At 45.3% G+C, this 20,185-nt stretch overlaps 1 protein-coding gene across 3 annotated transcripts in view; it reads left to right on the forward strand.

Annotated features, from left to right (window-relative positions):
- Positions 1 to 20,185, forward strand: part of wdfy3 (WD repeat and FYVE domain containing 3) — a 271,504-nt gene that overhangs the window by 56,814 nt on the left and 194,505 nt on the right. For all 3 annotated transcript variants that reach the window (XM_078402045.1, XM_078402054.1, XM_078402063.1), the window contains exon 3: positions 12,913 to 13,036. In XM_078402045.1, the coding sequence (XP_078258171.1) occupies positions 12,913 to 13,036 (124 nt within the window). The remainder of the gene's footprint in view (positions 1 to 12,912; positions 13,037 to 20,185) is intronic.

The raw sequence follows: 20,185 nt of genomic DNA on the forward strand, positions 1-20,185 counted from the left end.
TCCAAAGTCAAACTGAAGGAAGAGCAAAGGGAAAAATACAGAGGGCAGGATAGTTCTCAGCATTGTAGCTCAGCAGTTCCAGTGACAAAGTCCAAGGACGGAAATCGAGTATAGGTTAATTGGACAGTATCCTAGCTTATGGAAGAACCATTCAGAAACCAGGTAACAGAGGAGAAGGAGGTGTTTTTTTTAAACTGAGTTTGGTGGTGCATGCTTTCAAGCTTCTGTGCATTTTGCAAGATGGGAGCAGGGAGAAGAAGAAATGGGGCAAATCTTTAATTCTGTTTTCTCCTTTTCCGAGTCAACCTGAAGTGTAGATGGAGTCAATGGTGAGAATACTGGTCTTTGTGATGGACTGGTCTTTGACAGAGTTGTTTCCAAAGCAGGCTGTGATGCAACCCGTCAGTGCATCTGTAGAACGGTGCATCTGTAGAAGTTTGTAAGAGTCATTGGAGACATGCCAGATTTCTAAGGAAGAAATAAACAAAAGGTTTCATGATGGCAAAGCCATGAATGTCTATATGGACTTCTGCAAAGCATTTGATAAGGTTCCACAAGGAGGCTGCTTTCGAAGGTTAGATAGCATGGGATCCAAGGAGAGATAGCTGTCTGGATAAAGAATTGGATTCATGGAAGGAAACAGTGGAACATTGTATTTCGGATGGAGGCCTGTATGAATGTCTGCCCAAAGGTTCATATATAGTGGTTTTATGATAATTCATAGCTTCAGTGTTATAAATTAGAGTATCTAAGATTCATATGTATTATACATCAGCAAATCTTATTCAGCCCTTCTCCCTGCATGGATAATCCATAATGCAGAAATGTCTGTATATTACTGCACTATATTTCCACATGCCCTTTATCTCCTAATCAGATTCTTCACTCAGACTCTCATTTGGAATTTTCCCATTGATACATGCCTTTTGTTTTGCTGACCAGTCAGTTTTCTTGTATCTATGAGCATGGTCCCTATAATTCTTTAGATTGCATGACCACTTACTTCATTACTTTGGGATGGCCTAAATAAGTAAGATGTTGGCAAAGGTAAACAATTCACACACTTGGAAGATAATGTTTGTCAAGGAGAGTTGATTTGCTTTTTGCAAATCTCAAACTAGTGAGATTTTCTGGGTCATTTAAAGCTTGCAATGTTATGCGTATGTCTTAATATGACATTTACATAAACTCTTAAACCTGTAATTGGCTATAAATAGCAGCCTCTTTAATTACTGTACTTTCAATATTTTAATTACTGCTGAGTTAAGTAGCATTTATGTAGTACAAAAATAGCACCCTACGTGCCCTTTTAATCCAAACTGTTTGTATAATTGCTTCTCCTCAAGAAAAGCATGCTTTTGGAGCTAATATTCCATTCATTGATGTGTATAGCAGTGTTTTGCCTGTCAAAATGTTTATAAATATTTACTTTGTGTATTTGTCAAGATGTCCATGTTGGGAGACCTGCAGCAAGGCAATACATGAGTTTAGATTTTGAGGAATAATGTCATAAATATTAGCATTTCCATGCAATTGCTTGCAAATTTGGGATTTCTGTGCAAGTCCGCACATACACACAATTTTTGAACTTGTCATTAGCATGCATATCAGAAACTGTATTTTGATGCTACACTCCTGGGGATTGCCAAGCCAAATTTAGTTTTTCAGCAAATTCCTGCAGGGGTACCACCTGAATAACTAACTACAGATTATGAAATTCAGGTCATTTAGTTTAATTCAAAGGTAATTTTTCCTGCATTCTTCTATAGTTCAATTAATGAGATGCTGAAAAGTGCTTTCCTTGTTTTTGGAACCATTATTCACCACATGTGGTGATTTACTTTCAGTTCGCAATCAATTCTTCTATGATTTAGAATATTATACTGGGATTAGAAAGTTAAATTATGAGAAGAGATAACATCAGCTTGTATAACATTAGCTTGTATTTCATGAGTAGAGATGCTTATAGAAGCTCTGAGAGAGTGCTCAATATACTCAAAGGTGGTGTGAGAACCAAGAACAAGGGCACAATCTTGCAATTGCAATAGATCTAAGGAGATAAATGATTTTGATGTGGAGATCTGATTGAAGGAGCTGAAATGGTCATTCCTCTTCTGAGCTTCTTTACAGGTACCTGTTAATATGCCAGTTTTTTTGTTAACAACAGCAAATAACTACTCATTGATGGATGAGTTTGGCCGAAGGGCCTGTTTCCATGCTGTAGACGAGGAATTTGTCCTTTAGAATTTGTGACCATCAAACCACAGGCCAAGTTACAGCTGACTGTAAAATATTATGCTGTATTAGATTCTGATTAGTTTATTGTCATTTACACATGGTCCTTGTTAACATGAAGCTCTCAGAATAAATTGTATACATATAGTAATGTTGAATACAACCATACACACAATGACAAATACAAACCTCCTTGCAGAATAGTGTGATTGTAGTGCAATCTGAAGTATAAAGAATTATTAGAGTATAATAACAAAATTAGATAAAGAGTATGTGGCAGCATCTGTGGGAAGTGGTTGTGAAAGAGATGATTGGTTCAGGAGTCCAACAGTGGAGAGGCAGCTGCTAACATTTGACACTGGAACCTCAATTTGAGATCACTGTGTTTCCCGGAGAAAGGGGGCTAATGGAATCAGTGCTACATAGGACCATTGTGGCATTCTATATATAGATATTTATTATCTACTAGACCAAGTTGACCCGTTGGGCCCATTCCTCGTAGGGTTTCCATTGTGACTTGGGAAAATCGCATTTCTTCTGTAAAAATAAATTGCTTTTTTTAAAGAATATAATAAATCTCAATTAAATAAATATGCTATGTAAAATAAAGAGGCCGAGATGGATCCGAGGTCTTTTCCAAAAATGGGCGACCGGGCGGGGAGTGTCTCCCGGGGCCGTGGGCAGGCGAAGGGGGACAGAGAAGGGGATAGGGTGCCACTCACCTCGGCCCCGTGGCGCCAGCACTGCAGCCAGAGCGAGCCTTGGACCCAAAACCTCTCCTGTATTGGTCTAGCACCCTCATCCCCACTCAATCCCCCTTATCCCCCCACTCACCCACTCCATCCCCCCTTTACCACACTCCCTTCCCCCACCCCCACTGCCCCTCTCCCCTCCCCCCACCCCCACTTGCCCCCACCTCCACTTGCCCCCACCCCACTCCCCCCTTCCCCACCCCTACTCCCCCTCCCCTCCCCCCCACCCCTCCTTCCTTTCCCCCTCACTCACCCCACCCCCACTCCCCCCCTTCCCCTCCACTTCCCCCCCCCCCCAACCCTCCCCCACTCACCCACCCCATCTCACAACATAAACTGGCCCCAAACTGTGGAGGCACGGAGCAACAACCCCACGCACAGCAACCCTAACGATCCATAGACCCGCTGGCGGTGAAAGCCACTTACCTGTGCCCCGTGCATGCAGCGCTGATTGGCGGCGAGCGACGGGGCGTGACGGCTATCGGCGGCGACGGCGAACAGGAAGTGCCGGCCATTTTTACCATCCAACTCAACGCCCATTCCTCAACGCCCATTCACATCGTGACATGGAAAAATCGCATTTGTTCTTTGAAATAAATGGCGTTATTTTCTAAAAAATAAAATAAATCCTATCTGGAATGTTTTTGGTTTTTATGGGTAAAATTCTTTCTGGGAGATCCTCGAAACTGTGCCTTCATTCGGCAGCAGCGTCAGCTCGACTGCGATGGCAGTTGCTTTGAGCGGGAAGATGCCGCTCCCCCCACGTGGGACCCGGACCAATTGGGGGTCGAGCGGGTCAGAGCCAATCAGTTGACCCGACGTGGGGACCCGGGCCAATCGGGCGTCGAGCGTGAGGCTATAGCCAATCAATGGACTACACGTGGGGGTGAATAGCAGGAGCAAATCAGGACGGGGAGCGTCGGCACACTCCCACATGGGCAATCGGGCGTCAAGCGTGACGTTGTAGCTGAACACCAAATGGCAACCATCCTCCAACTGCGCATGCGCCGGAGCTGAACCTAAAATGGCAACCCTCCCCCAACCGCGCACACGAGGATGCGGCAGGCATCCATTGGGCCCAAAGGTCTCCTGCATTGGTGTAGCACCCTCCCCTCCCCCACTTCCACTGCCCACCCCCCACTCAATCCCCTCCTCCCCCTCACTCCATCTCCCCCTCCCCCCTCACTCCACCCCCCCCTCACCCACTCCATCCCCCCTCCTTCCCCACACCCACTCCATTCCCCTCCTTCCACCCCACTCACCCACTCCATCCCCCCTCCCCCCCTACTCACCCATTCCACCTCCCCTCCCACCCCCATTCCCCTCCCCCCCACCCCCACTCTCCCCCCATACCCCCTCTCTCCCCCCATACCCCCTCCCCCCCACTCTCCCCCTCTCCTCCTCCACTCCCCCACTTGCCAAGCGGGGACTCGATTACGCCATCGGTTGAAGTGGGAGCTGGAGGAGACAGAGGTGAGCGATGAGACGACAGGGATGATGACCATCTTCATCCTGCTAGGAGTCTCCACCGGGGCCGCGTGTGGGCGAGCACAAATCGCAACCCTTCCCCAACTGCGCAGGCGCCGGAGCTGAACTGAAGCCTTGATCATATCAACGGGTCCCAACTGCGCAGGCGGGGGCGTGGCCATTGGGTTCCCATTGTGACGTCATAGAAACATAGAAACATAGAAAATAGGTGCAGGAGTAGGCCATTCGGCCCTTCGAGCCTGCACCGTCATTCAATATGATCATGGCTGATCATCCAGCTCAGTAACCTGTACCTGCCTTCTCTCCATACCCCCTGATCCCTTTAGCCACAAGGGCCACATCTAACTCCCTCTTAAATATAGCCAATGAACTGGCCTCAACTACCTTCTGTGGCAGAGAATTCTACAGACTCACCACTCTCTGTGTGAAGAAATGTTTTCTCATCTCGGTCCTAAAAGACTTCCCCCTTATCCTTAAGCTGCGACCCCTAGTTCTGGACTTCCCCAACATCGGGAACAATCTTCCCGCATCTAGCCTCTCCAACCCCTTAAGAATTTTATATGTTTCTATAAGATCCCCCCTCAGTCTTCTAAATTCCAGCGAGTACAAGCCTAGTCTATCCAGTCATATGCGGGTGACGGCAACTGGTCCCAACTGCGCAGGCGCGGACTCGGAATTCCCATTGTGATGTCATTCCCGGGTGATGGCCAAAGAGAGAGAAAAGTGATTTTTTAAATCTTAAAAAGAGATTTTGAAAGATTAAAAACTGAATTTTTAGAAAAAATATAACATTTATTCTAATCCCAGGACAATGGCGAGTAAGGTGGGCCAAAATATTGTCGTGCTATCGTGTACCGTTTTGGCTGTGTCCAGGCACAAATATATTAATATGCTGTAGCGGCCCCTGGTGGTGAGCCACACGAGGTACATAACCTTCGGCTCGTCAGAGGTCATGGGGTGCCCTGGGGGAGTATGGGTTGTTGGCGAGCGCGGCAGATAAGGGAGTGAGTGGAGAGAGAGTGTTCTGTGGCAGTGAATTAAAGTGGTGTTGGATAAACTTGGTCTGCTGCTTCGTTCTTGGACGGACAGCTCCGTGTCCGCTACATCTGGTGACCCCGACGTGATCAGAATGGACGCTGCCAGCAACCAACCCGCCATCGCTGCCGACCAGGCCCAACTCGACGCAGTCGCCCTGAAACTGCCTACTTTCTGGACCACCCAGCCACGGGTATGGTTTCAACAGGCCGAGGTGCAGTTTTATCTTCGCGGGGTCACAACTGACGAGACCCGCTACTATTACGTGGTTGGCGCGCTCGACCAAGAGACGGCCGGTCGGGTACTTCCCTACCTGCAGAATCCACCGGCGGTCGAGAAATATGGGGGCCTCAAGGCGCTGCTACTCCGTACTTTTGGCCTCAGTCGTCTGGAACCAGCGGCCCGTATTTTCAACATGGGCGGTCTGGGTGACCGGAAGCCCTCGGTCCTAATGAGTGAGATGCTCTCGCTCATGGACGGCCACCAGCCCTGCATGTTATTCGAATATGCCTTGATGCAGCAGCTTCCGGATGATATTCGCCCGCTCCTCGCAGGGGTGAGTTTCCAAGACCCTCTGGCTCTAGTGGAGCATGCCGACGAGCTGTGGCTGGCCGGGCGGCAGGGAGTGGGTGCGCTGGATTGAGTGTCCACAGTGCCCGGGAAGTCGCAACGGCCTAGATCCACACCTGCCGGGGGCTCCACGGAGCCCTCTGAGCCTGCCGGAGGGGATGGGGCGTCCGCCATCTCGGGTCCAACCTAATTTGTCTTTACAGGGCAGGCCCCTTTTGCGCGGGGTCGTGCGTACAAGATCCGGCCGCCTCGTTCGGCTGCCCGTCCGTTTTTGCGCCTCTGGGGGGGAGGGGGGGTCATGTAGCGGCCCCTGGTGGTGAGCCACACGAGGTACACAACCTTCGGCTCGTCAGAGGTCATGGGGTGCCCCGGGGGAATATGGGTTGTTGGCATGCGCGGCAGATAAGGGAGTGAGTGGAGAGAGAGTGTTCTGTGGGAGTGAATTAAAGTGGTGTTGGATAAACTTGGTCTGCTGCCTCGTTCTTGGATGGACAGCTCCGTGTCCGCTACAATACACACAAACAAACAGAGAATTTTAGACCAAGTGGACCCGTTGGGCCCATTCCTCGTCGGGTTCCCATCGTGACATGGGAAAATCGCGTTTGCTCTTTAAAATAAATAACCTAAAAAATATAACACCGACTTCAATGAAACTTCTTCCATTAGCACCAAAGGGACGACAGTGAGTAAGGTGGGCCTAAAATTGTTGTGCTATCGTGTACCTTTTTGGCTGTAGTTCAGGAGCAAACAAACAAGAGTTTTAGTAAATAGATATATAGATAATATATTTTTCTCCCTCTCTAAAATATATATACCAGTGTTGCTGACGGCACTGCTTTACTGGGAACTGATGTGAGTCCTTGCCTCCTGCTGGTGCACTTGCAGCAATAAATCAGCCCAGATTTGATTTGGTTAGGTTGCCTGTGAGCACTGGTGTTGGGGTAGACTGAGGAGAGCGGTGTGATTCCTCAGAGTTGAGATGTGGAGTTTGTGGTAATGCTTAGCTTGCCCAATAGAGCCCCACATTGATTGGAACTCCATGTGCTGACAGAACATCTGCATGCTGTAGCCTTATCTCATCTCCTGTTGGATATGATGGAAGCTGTTGTCTTCCCCCCTTTGTTTGACTGCATAACTCTCGCCAGCAAAAGGATCTCTGTACAGAAATAAGCTCAATGGGAAATCCGATTATACATAGTGTTATCCGTATTTGGAAACAATTAAAACTCACTTTAAAATTGAGTAATTTATCTTTCTTCCTACCCATTGCAAATAACCCTTCTTTCAAACCGTCTGTCTCAGATAGAGGATTAATTCAATGGAAAAGTTATGGAATTAAAATGGTGGGAGACTATCATAAGTGAACTTTTCTCTCTTTTCAGGAATTACAACAGAAGTATGGATTACATGCTAATAATTTTTTTAGATATTTACAACTCAGAGATTATGTAAAATCACATACGCAAGAATATAGATTTAGAGGCCCAGGAATTCTTGATGAATGCTTGAACCGGCACTACAATACAAATAAATTAATATCTTATATTTATAACACTCTTTTAGATACCGACATTCCGTCATCAGAATCATATAGATGAGCATGGGAGGACGAACTGGCACAACCCATAACGCAAGACATATGGGACGAAAGTTTACAACACATACATCAATGCTCGTTAAACACTAGACACTCATTAATACAATTTAAAATATTACACAGACTACATTATTCGAAGACAAAATTAAACAGGATCTTCCCAAGTATCTCTCCTATTTGTGATAAATGTCAATTTCAAGAAGCCAATTTAACTCACACTTTTGTGACTTGTACAAATATGCAAAATTTTTGGATCGATATTTTAAAAATCATTTCCAAAGTTATCGATAACCAACTGGATTTAGATCCAAAATTAATAATCTTAGGATTATCAGAACACATTCCAAACTTTACGCTAAGTCAGAGACGCTTTCTTGACTACAGTTTAATAACTGTGAAAAAATTAATACTTAAATTTTGGAAAAAAACAGTAACCCCCACAATTAAAATGTGGATTACGGAAATGACCGAGACCTTGCATTTGGAAAAAAATAAGGTTTGCCTTAAATTACAAACCAGATCTATTTTTTTAAAATATGGTCTCCATTTATTGAATTTTTTAAAAAGTAAATGGGTTTGTCACAAAACTAAAGTTAAAACTTGAGTTTAGGGTTGGATGTACAACTATACTCATTAACTCCCGGATCTATCCCCATAATCTTTATGTTTGTAATTCTCATTTTTCTTTGCTTTCTCGGAATGGCGGGACTGTCGTATGTTGAAAGGCTGGAGCGATTGGGCTTGTATACACTGGAATTTAGAAGGATGAGGGGGGATCTTATTGAAACATATAAGATAATTAGGGGATTGGACACATTAGAGGCAGGAAACATGTTCCCAATGTTGGGGGAGTCCAGAACAAGGGGCCACAGTTTAAGAATAAGGGGTAGGCCATTTAGAACGGAGATGAGGAAGAACTTTTTCAGTCAGAGTGGTGAAGGTGTGGAATTCTCTGCCTCAGAAGGCAGTGGAGGCCAGTTCGTTGGATGCTTTCAAGAGAGAGCTGGATAGAGCTCTTAAGGATAGCGGAGTGAGGGGGTATGGGGAGAAGGCAGGAACGGGGTACTGATTGAGAGTGATCAGCCATGATCGCATTGAATGGCGGTGCTGGCTCGAAGGGCTGAATGGCCTACTCCTGCACCTATTGTCTATTGTCTATTGTCTCTATTACTTTATAGTCTTTTTTTTTCAGTCTCTTTTCATCTTTATTTTTTCTTTAAAAATTTAAAAATTGAAGCTATGTAAGAACTCTATAACCAGTTTGTCGTTTATTATTATTTGTACATATGCTTTAAAAAATTAAATTTTTTAAAGAAATAAGCTCAATGACAGGCCACTGAGCCTGTTAGAAACATAGAAACATAGAAAATAAGTGCAGGAGGAGGCCATTCGGCCCTTTGTGCCAGCACCGCCATTCATTGTGACCGTGGCTGATCATCCACAATCAGTAACCCGTGCCTGTCTTCTCCCCATATCCCTTGATTCTGCGAGCCCCTAGAGCTCTATCTAACTCTCTTTTAAATTCATCCAGTGAATTGGCCTGAGAATTCCACAACTTCAGAACTCTGTGGGTGAAAACGATTTTTATCATCTCAGTTTAAAGTGGCCTCCCCTTTATTCTTAGATTGTGGCCCCTGGTTGTGGACTCCCCCAACCTTGGGAACATTTTTCCTGCATCTAGCTTATCCAGTCCTTTTAGAATTTTATATGATTCTACTATAAGATCCCCTCACATCCTTCTAAATTCCAGTGAATACAAGCCCAGCCTTTCCAATCTTTCCTCATATGATTGACAGTGTTAAAGTTTGTTTTCTCTAGACAGACAACAATGCAACAAAGTTAGTAGTAAAACAGTAAAGTCTTTATTACGCCAGGCGGGAGTGGGGAGATCAGCATCGGGTGTCTTCAGACACCCAAGCTCACCTCGTGTCCCACTCCTGCACTTCCCTTTTTCCTAATCTGACACCATTGAGATAATTATAATCATAATTATAATCATTATTGAGATAATCATAAGTTTATTCCTACTCTGTTTCCTGCCTGCCAACCAATTCTTTATCCATGTCAATACCCTACCCCCAATACCATGTGCTCTAATTTTGCCCACTAATCTCCTGTACGGGACCTTATCAAAGGCTTTCTGAAAGTCCAGATACACTACATCCACTGGCTCTCCTTCATCCATTTTACTTGTCACATCCTCAAAAAATTCCAGAAGATTAGTCAAGCAGGATTTCCCCTTCATAAATCCATGCTGACTTGGACCAATCCTTTTACTGCTATCCAAATGCGCCGTTATTAATTCTTTAATAATTGACTCCAGCGTCTTCCCCACTGCCGATGTCAGGCTAACTGGTCTATAATTCCCCATTTTCATGTGTAGAATCTTGGATTAATTATGAGTTTTAAGACATTAGAGGCTATCTGGTGTTCATGCCACAAGTCTATTATTTTAATCCAAAAGAAGTGTCTGTGACTTTGGAAAGAAAAAGTTCAATTAAACCAAGATTTTAAAGTGGTAGAAACATTTCATCAAAATAAATTATTTTTGTGTTGTAACGTTTCTAAGTCTATACCATGGTCTTTCTTCGGGATCAAGGATGACTTTCTTCAAGTTGAAGCAGGGTTCTGACCCGAAACGTCTGTCTATTTCTCTCCATCGATGCTACCTGACCCACTATCTTCTAGCACTTTGTTTTTTCCCCTCAAGATTCCAACCTCACCGTCTGTTGTCTCCATCTGTCCTGCATGTTGGCACTGAGGATTGTGGAATAATAGGCAGGCACTTAATTGTTCATGCATGATTCAAGTATTAATTGGTAGGATTCCAGCTAAAATTCTTTTGAGGTTTTTTCATTTATCCTTTGTTCATTATCGTTTTAGAGGCTTCCTTGCCAGGCTGAACAATCTAATGTTTTTAATTCTTCTTAACTCCTGTTTTTTTAGCATAATTACATGTTGCCAGAACTTTAGTTTTAACTTCGGTTTTTGTATCAAGAACTAGAGACAGTAACTGCGATAATTCTAAGAGTACTGTATAATCAAAATCTTTTCAGGCTAATGCTCTAAAGCTTTTTGGTTTTATATTGAGTATTAGGTTGATTGATGCTCTTCATATTGGTTTGACATGTTAGATGTCAAGGCTACCAAAACTGAAATCTCTTCCATTTTTACCTGTTTCCTGAAGTGCCTTTCAGAAGGTGCCTAGCTTTCATTATATATTGTGCTGAACTTGTTTGTATTATCAAATTGCTGTTGCAGTTGTACTGCTGATCTGTGATGTGGCCTTAGTAATTTCTCATTTGCCTTTGATACAGCTGTAGTTCCTAGTTTATTATAACCTGCAGATTTGGCACTCTTGCATCTGAGCCTTTAACATAAACTAGGAACTGACTCATTAAAAAGCTCTGAGATGCATATCAAGTGTTTCATTGCCACTTTTGCAATATTGCTTTAACCAGTAGATATTATTTTCAACCTTGAACGAATTTTTGTTTATTTCAAGAGTCATAGTCATAGATCTCTACACCATGAAAAACAGGTCGTTTGGCCCACCTTGCCCAGAAAGACCCCATGGGTTACAAGAGAGTGGGAGTTGATAGAAGGGAGGGAATAAATGAACTGTAGAAGAGAGAAGAGTGGGAAAGAAACACAGGGAATGGATTAACTTAAATTGGAAAGTTCAATCTTCATACCATTGGACTGCAGGGTACTCAAGCAGAATATGAGCTACTGTTCTTCCATTTTGTATTTGGCTTCAATGTGGAAGTGGAGAAGGGTGAGGACAGACAGGTGAGTATGGGCATGTAGGCGAGGCCAAGCAGAGGCTGGGCAACGTTTTTGGAGGGCACCTGCGCTCTGTCCACAACGGCCATCTTGAGCTTCTGGCTGCATGTCATTTCAATTTTACTCAGTGTATTCTCAGATGTCTGCACATTTCAAAGTAAGCACATTTCAAAGCAAGCACAGAAAATAGGCAGTTGAATTTATAAGGAGAGTGAAATGAGGCTTGGTGGTTTTTAAGGAGCATGGGACTGGGGCCTGAGCAAGTTTATAAATAGCTGAGCATCTGACTCATAGTAATGACAGTGAAATCATCAACTTTACCAACATAACTGAAACATTCTACCGAAGCACAGAAATATACACAAGTTGCTGTATTACTGCTGTCAGTAATTTCTTGCTCTTACATTGTAAGGACTGTTTCGTAAACAATCAATAATCAGTGAGATACACTCAACTTGAGGTATTTAGGAGCATTTCTTTCTAATTAAAGTTATGTTGATTGAGGTGCAATAGTCTCTTGTGACCTGGAAGAGTAATTTTATGAGTGCAGGTTGTAATTTAAAAACTGTTAATGCCTTGAATGTTAAATCTTTTTTAAAATTTTAATATGCTTCGCTATTCAGCCTGATTGACATAACTACTGATGGTTTAGAGATTCCTAATACAATTCCCCGCCAATTTTCCGGCAACTGGTCGTCCGACACCTCCGTTAATCTGGACAAAACGACAAGAGCGTACTTGATATCCCCTTCCTCCCCCCCTCCCGTATGTTTCTCTGAAAATGGGGCACTGAGTTCGGGTAAAGCAACTGATCTTGACCTCATCAGGATTTCCGTAGTCAATTGGTGGACTGAATTTGCCCCGTGTGGCTGGGGCTTTCGAACTCCAGCTCGGCCAGAGCCGGCCAATCTGTTTCCATAGACGACTTCCGTGGCCAATCGGCGGGTCGTATTTGCGCCCTGCAGTCGGGGCTTTGGAACTCCAGACCAGCCAGAGCTGGCAGATCCATTCCCATAACCAACTTGCCAGGCCGATTGGCGGGTCCAATATTCCCCCTGCGGCCAGGACTCTGGAACTCCAGCTCGGCCAGAGCTGGCAGAACTGTTCCCATGGCCTATTTCCGAGGCCGACTTTGCGGGCCGGCATCTCGGCCCCTCGGCGGCTTAGGTGGACCATTCCGGTACTGTTCCGGTGCAGTTCGACTCCACTCGGAGGCCGTAACCTCTGAGTTAGCAAAACGGACAATCCAGAAAACTCTGGAACCAAGGGTTCTGAAAAGTCGGTAGTGGACTTGTACAGGCTGATGCTTCACATATCAAAATCCAGCACGGTGAAATCCTTGCCACAGGTATCTCTAGTATATTATGCAAAGCATTCTTTGAGCCATTGCACAAAAAATACAGGCTTGATCGTATGTTTATGAAATATGTTCATAATTCTATCTTTCAGGTATTTGGAAATGCTCCCTCTGGCACTATGACTGAGAAATTTTCAGATCTCTTGCAATTTGCTGCCCAGGTGTCACGCTTGATGGTGACAGAAATCAGGAGAAGAGCCTCGAACAAATCTACAGGTAAGAGATGTTTCAGCTGAAAGCTACCATACCAAGATTTTATTGTGTTTGATGATGAATACAAATTAAATTATGTAAATGCATTTAGCAGCAAAAATAATCAATCCACAATTATCTGTCTGAAGTCAATGTTTTAAGCCATTCCATTCTTAGCCTTTAATTTGGAATTGTGCCTTGATTAATATTTCTAATATACTATATTATTAAAGCAATAAAATAGTATATTATATTGCTGCTGCCTAAAGTATTATACAATAAATAGATACTTTCAGTTGTTCAACTAGCTTGAACTTATGGTTTGAAGATCTGGAGCTCAAGCAATGCAGTTCTTTTTTGAGTTTGATAGGTTCGCACACTGATGTTCAAACTATGCTGCCTGTTCAATTAAGTCCTTGTTTGGGGCAGAATCTCTATTCTGCAGACAAGATTATTGTAAACAGAATAGGTGTGAGGAAAAATAAGTCCTTAAAAATATCCACTTCAGTCTGGACTGAAAGATGTTGAAAATATTTGTTTTTATTCTCTCTGAGAACGATGAACCTGCTTAATTCTTATGTATTTCCAATTTCTTAGTGGCAATTATCAGGTTTATTTGAATCAGGAGGCTTCAGGAAAGTTGCATTTGGCACTTCAAAAGCCTTTTTATATTGTTTGGCTGGGAAACCATGGACCCTGGAATCTACTTTTCAATTTTAGGCAGTAAGAAGGATTACCTATTTTAAATTTGCCTTGCATTTATGGGAAATTTTAGGTCTGGTTATGATGATTAAAAGGAAACTTTTAGTTATTTGCACTTCAATAGGATTGTAAACCAAACATATCTTGCATTAATTTCCTTCTTTAAATTTGAAGGTGAAGCATCCAGTTGTTTGTTACACCCTTGAAGCAAAATTACTATTCAGATTTGCCCATTTCTAGTTACATGGAAACATAGAAAATAGGTGCAGGAGGAAGCCATTTGGCCCTTCAAGCCAACACCGCCATTCATTGTGATCATCCACAATCAGTAACCTGTGCTTGCCTTCTCCCCATATCCCTTGATTCCACTAGCCCCCAGAGCTCTATCTATTAAATTCATCCAGTAGCAAGGACGTCCTTAAATTAGGAGACCAAAACTGCACACAATACTCCAGATGTGGTCTCACCAGGGCCCTGTACAACTGCAGAAGGGCCTCTTTGCTCCTGTACTCAAATCCTCTTGTTATGAAGGCTAACATGCCATCAGCTTCACTGCCAGCTGTACCTGCACGGTTACTTTCAGTGACTGGTGTACAAGGACACCAAGGTCTCGTTGCACTTCACCTTTACCTAATCTGACACCATTGAGATAATAATCGGCCTCCTTGTTTTTGCCACCAAAGTGGATAACCTCACATTTATCTACGTTATACTGCATCTCCCACGCATCTCCCCACTCACTCAACCTGTGCAAGTCACCCTGCAGGAATCCTCTTCGCAGTTCACACTGCCACCCAGCTTTGTGTCATCTGCAAACTTGCTAGTGTTACTTCTAATTCCATCATCCAAATCATTAATATTTATTGTAAATAGTTGCGGCCCCAGCAACGAGCCTTGCGGCACTCCACTCACCACTGCCTGCCATTCTGAAAATAACCCGTTTATTCCTACACTTTGCTTCCTGTCTGCCAACCAATTCTCTATCCATGTCAATACCCTACCCCCAATACCATGTGCTCAAATTTTACTCACCAACTTCACGTATGGGACCTTATCAAAGGCTTTCTGAAAGTCTAGATACACTACAACCACTGGCTCTCCTTCATCCATTTTACTTGTCACATCCTCCAAAAATTCCAGAAGATTAGTCAAGCAGGATTTTCCCTTCATAAATCCATGCTGACTTGGACCAATCCTTTTACTGCTACCCAAATGCGCCGTTATTACCTCTTTAATAATTGACTCCAGCATCTTCCCCACCACCGATGTCAGGCTAACTGGTCTATAATTCCCCGTTTTCTTTCTTGCTCCTTTTTTGAAAAGTGGGATAACATTAGCTACCCTCCAATCCACAGGAACTGATCCTGAATCTATTGAACATTGGAAAATGATCACCAATGCGTCTACGATTTCTAGAGCCACCTCCTTGATGCAGACTATCATTAGTTCTGCTATTGTCCTCTTTAAATTATATTGCTTTATTCCCTATGGCACCCCAATTTTTATCAATTACATCGTCTAGCTCAAAATCAGAAGATACTTCAGATTCATGTCATACTTTACGAGATAATATCCTTCCTTGTGCCCTGAAATAACTATCTCCAATAATGTCTCGCCTATATTTTGAGTATATTAAAGTTGAAATCCAGGTCATAGACTCCTGCTATCAAATGATAATGTAGGCCTCTGTTTAGTTAAATTTAAGTGCTACTAGACTGAGGTGGACCCGTTGGGGCCAAATCTCTCCTGCGGGCCTCTCCTGGTGCAACCCTCCCCCAACAGACTTCCTGCAGGGCTGGCAACCCTCTCCAACTGACGAAGCCCGTTGCTGGGCGGGGAGTGTCCCCCGGCGATGTGGGCGGGCGAGGGGGGACAGAGAGGAGAGAAGGAGCCACTCACCTCGGCCCGTGCTGCCAGCGTTGCAGCCAAAGCGAGCCGTGGACCTAAAGCCTCTCCTGCAGCACGGCGGCGATCATCGGCAAACAGCGGCGACGGCCATCTAGTTGGACCCTCTGCCGCCGCACCGCACCACGGGAGGAAGGTCAGGCGCGGGGCACGCCGGGACGGGCGCCAGTCCTCCTGGCGGGGGGGGGGGGAAGCACGTCTATTAAAGTTAGTGGCAGCTCGTGGGTTCAGCAGTCCCCTCCCTCTCATTGGCCCCAAACCTCTCCTGCATTGGTTCAGTACCCACTCCCCCCCTCCCCCTCCCCCACCGCTCCCCTCCCCCCACTCACCCAATCCATCCCCCTCAACCCCCCTTATCCCCCTCCCCCCATTCACCCACTCGATCCCCCTTATTCCCCCTACTCCCCTCCCCCCCACTTACCCACCATCTCCCCTCTGCCCCCATCATCTCCCCCCCACTTACCCACTCCATTCCTCTTCAACCCCCCTTATCCCCCACTCCTCTCCTTCCCCCCCACTCATCCACTCCACCCCCCTCAATCCCTCTGCTCCCCTCCCCGCCACACACCCACTCCATCCCCCTCAACCCCCCTCCTCCCCCCCACCTCACCCACCATTCCCCCTCAACCCACTCCATCCCCCTCAACCCCCTTATCCCCCACTCCTCCACTCACCCACACCACCCCCCCCTCAACCCCCCTCCTCACCCACTCCATCCCCCTCAACCCACTCCATCCCCCCTCAACCCCCCTTATCCCCCTCAACCTCCCCTCATCCCCCTCACCTCCCCTCCCCCCCACTCACCGACCATTCCCCCTCAACCTCCCTCCTCCCCCCACCTCACCCACCATCCCCCCTCAATCCACCCCACCCCCCTCAACCCCCCATGGATAGATGGACGGACGGACGGATATTTGGATGGATGGATATTTGGATATTTGTGTTGGTAATTTATGACATCTTGTTTCTTCTTCAGAAGCTGCAGTTTTTAAGTGATGTAAGTTTATGATATTGTGTCAAGTTGCCCCTTTTCTCTGCATATAGTTGCTGCAAGATATGCCTGATGAAATATGCAAACAAATACTAACAAAGTGTCAAAGCAAATAGTTGTTAAACTTGCTCTATGTACTATTATTGTGCAGTTGGGCCACAACATTATTTATTCCACACTTGTAAAGCATTTTTACGTTTGTGGATTATCAAAAGTAATATTTAGACAGAAAGTTAACAAATGGTACTGTATTTATTATCTAGGGGAGACTCTTATTTTGAATTATTACTCTCTAAATCACATCTGCCTGTTTTTGAAATGGGAGGAACTTTTTGAACTTTCTAATTATCTATGTAATCAATGTAAGGCCATGGACCAATCATTTTCAACTAGTACTACGATATGATAAAACTTTATTGAAAATTTTATTCAAATTGGTCTGCCAACAGTCACAACTCACAACACACAAGGTACATGAAAAAAGAAAAAGACAAACGACTGTTGTCTGGCTGCCGTGTGCACAGCGACTTCACTGGAACAAATGAACAAACAAACAAACAAATGCAGACTTATCCCCTGGGCAGAGGATTCTAAACTAGAGTGCCCCCCCCCCCCCCATACCGGGTCCCCCTTTGTCCTCCCACCATCCTTCATGGTGGTCCCCCCCACGCCGGGTCCCCATTGTCTTCCTCCCTCCCCCTCACGTTCATTGACCGCTGATCGTGGGTCGATCATGAGGCCTAACCGCCGCCGAGGTTCCCGTTGCTGCCGAGGTTCCAGTTGCCACCAAGGCTCCCCCACCACCGCGGCTCCTGTTGCCGTTGAGGCTGCCGCTGCCGCCACCAAGGCTCCCATCGTCGCTTCTGCTGAGGCTCCTTCGGCCCAGGCAGGCCTCGCTGCCCGGCTTCTTTGCAGTCCCCTGGGAGGCCTGTGGGGCGAGTTGGGCCTACTGGTCTGGTCAGCGGCGCAGTTGTCTGGCGGGTGAATCGGGCCCGCGCTGCTCCCCGGAATAATCCCGCCTTGCATGCTCGCGGCTACCCAGGACTTGGAAGGGTTTAAACTAGAATGACAAGAGGATGGGAAACAGAGCAGCAGGTCACCAAATGGAAGGGCTGATGAGAAAGTGGAGGTTATGTTAAGTAAGTCTCAATGGAAGGACAGGGATGGAGAGATTCATAAATATGGGGATAATGAAGGGCTGAAGTGTGTTTACTTCGATGCAAGGATATTGTGGGTAAACCTGATGAATTTACTGCCTGGATCAGTGCTTGGAATTATTGATGTTGTGGCCATTACAGAAACTTGATTGCGAGGGACACGACTGTCAGCTCAACGTGCCTGAGTTGCGATGTTTCAGAGAAGATAGAGAGAAGAGGGGTGATAAAAGAGGTGGAGGAGCTGCTTTGCTAATCAGGGGGAATGTCACAGCAGTACTGGTGGGTACGTCTACTGAGGTATTATGGGTTCTGCACACCGCTCTCTCTCATCTGGACACCCAGAAGGGGGGGCTATGTGAGGATGCTGTTCATTGACTTTAGTTCAGCTTTCAATACCATAGTCCCCACCAGATTGGCTGAGAAGCTGCTGGAACTGGGGCTTAGCACCCCTCTGTGTGCACAACGCACATTGCCGCGCTAGTGGGTAAGGCAAAGCAGCGCCTTTACCACCTTAGCTGAGGAAATTCAGAGTGTCTCTGATGATCCTTCAATGCTTCTACTCTGGGGCTGTAGAGAGCATCCTGTCCGGCAACATCGCAGTCTGGTTTGGGAACAGCTCTGCCCAGGACAGGAAGGCCCTGCAGAGAGTAGTGCGTTCGGCAGAATGCACCATGGGAACTACACTCGCCCCCCTGCAGGACCTATACATCAGGGGGTGTAGATCGAGAGCAAGCAAGATTATGAGGGAGCCCTGCCACCCCAGCAACGGACTGTTCCAGCTGCAATGGTCAGGCAAGCGCTCTGCTGTCACGCTGTGAAAACGGAGAGGATGAGACAGAGTTTCTTCCCACAGGCCATCAGGACTGTTAACTATTATAACTCCAGGGACTAAATTTTGTCTTTTCTATATTAACTTTAATTTATATGCTGTAACTGTAATTCTTTTTTTGCACAATCCGCAGGCATTGCCACTTTCATTTCACTGCACATTGTGTATGTGTATGTGACAAATAAACTTGACTTGACTTGACTTGAGCTCAAAAATAAGGGAAGAGCAATTACTCTCTGGGATTATATTTATAGGCCACCCAAAAGCCAGTGGGAAATAGAGGATCAGGTATGTAGACAGATTACAGAAGGATGTAAGAACCACAGGGTTGTACTAATGCGTAGGAAGGAACTGCAGATGCTGGTTTATTCCAAAGTTAGACACACAGTGCTTGAGGCACTCAGCGGGTCAGGCAGCATCTCTGGAGAAAAGGAATAGGTGACGTTCTCAGCCCTGAGAGTAGAGGAAACTGGAGGTAGAAAAATTCCAGAACAAATCCGGGCCGGCAACAGATGACCAAGGAAGGGTGGAGCCCATAATGACCCATTTTTGGCTGGGGAAGAGGTGATAACAAAGGAATAGTGGGATGCGAACAGTTGAACAGGTACGGCGACGAGAAGGGGGAGGGGGGGCACAGAGAGGGAATGCGAGGGTTACCTGAAATTAAAGAAATCAACGTTCATACCGCTGGGTTGTTAGCTGCCCAAGCGAAATATGAGGTGCTGCTCCTCCAATTTGCCCCCTCATCCTCCTGCCCCCTTCTCCCCTGTGATGCAGGTTGAGACTTTTTGCTGCATTAAAGAGGCTTAATAAATGCAAGTTGTATTCATTTAGCAATTTCACATTCCTCCTAACACTTTCCCAACTCGAATTACAGACACCGACCGAGTGGGTGTTGTGCTAAGTACAAACTTCAACCTGTTTCATTTCTGAAAACAAAATCGTTAAATGCAAGAAATGCTTCAGAGAGGAAAAAAACACATTTGATACTTCAGGTTAAATGAAGCAATTTCTATTTAAGGAATTTAGCATTTGGAATATTTTCCTTTTGTTTCGATTTTGAAAATGGCAGGTGCCTAATTTGCTAAGAACACCTTCTAAAAATGGGATCAGTGTTTGTCAGTCCAATCTCCTAGTCCCATCATTGACTCTGGTTCTTCACTGCCATTTTTAATATACCTTGCCATATTTTATATAGAGGTAAATGATACAAATGAAATAAATGGAGTTCCGCAAGGATCGGTGCTGGGGCCGCTACTCTTCTTGTTGCATATTAATGATTTGGACGAGGGGATTGAAGGCTTTGTGGCAAAGTTTGTGGATGATACGAAAATAGGTGGAGGGGCAGGTAGTGTAAAAAAAAGCAGGGACTTTGCAGAAGGACTTGGTCAGGTTGGGAGAGTGGCCAGAGAAGTGGCAGGTGGAATATAGTGTAGCAAAGTATGGAATCATGCATTTGGGTAGTAGGAATAAAGGCGTAGATTTTTTTTACCTGGGGTGAGAATCCAGAATTCGGAGGTGCTAAAGGACTTGTGAGAGCTGGTGCAGGATTCCCAAAAAGCTAATTTGCAAGTCGAATTGGTAGTAAA

This window comes from Rhinoraja longicauda, chromosome 1 (genome assembly GCF_053455715.1).
Source record: "Rhinoraja longicauda isolate Sanriku21f chromosome 1, sRhiLon1.1, whole genome shotgun sequence".
Classification (NCBI taxonomy): Eukaryota; Metazoa; Chordata; class Chondrichthyes; order Rajiformes; family Arhynchobatidae; genus Rhinoraja; species Rhinoraja longicauda.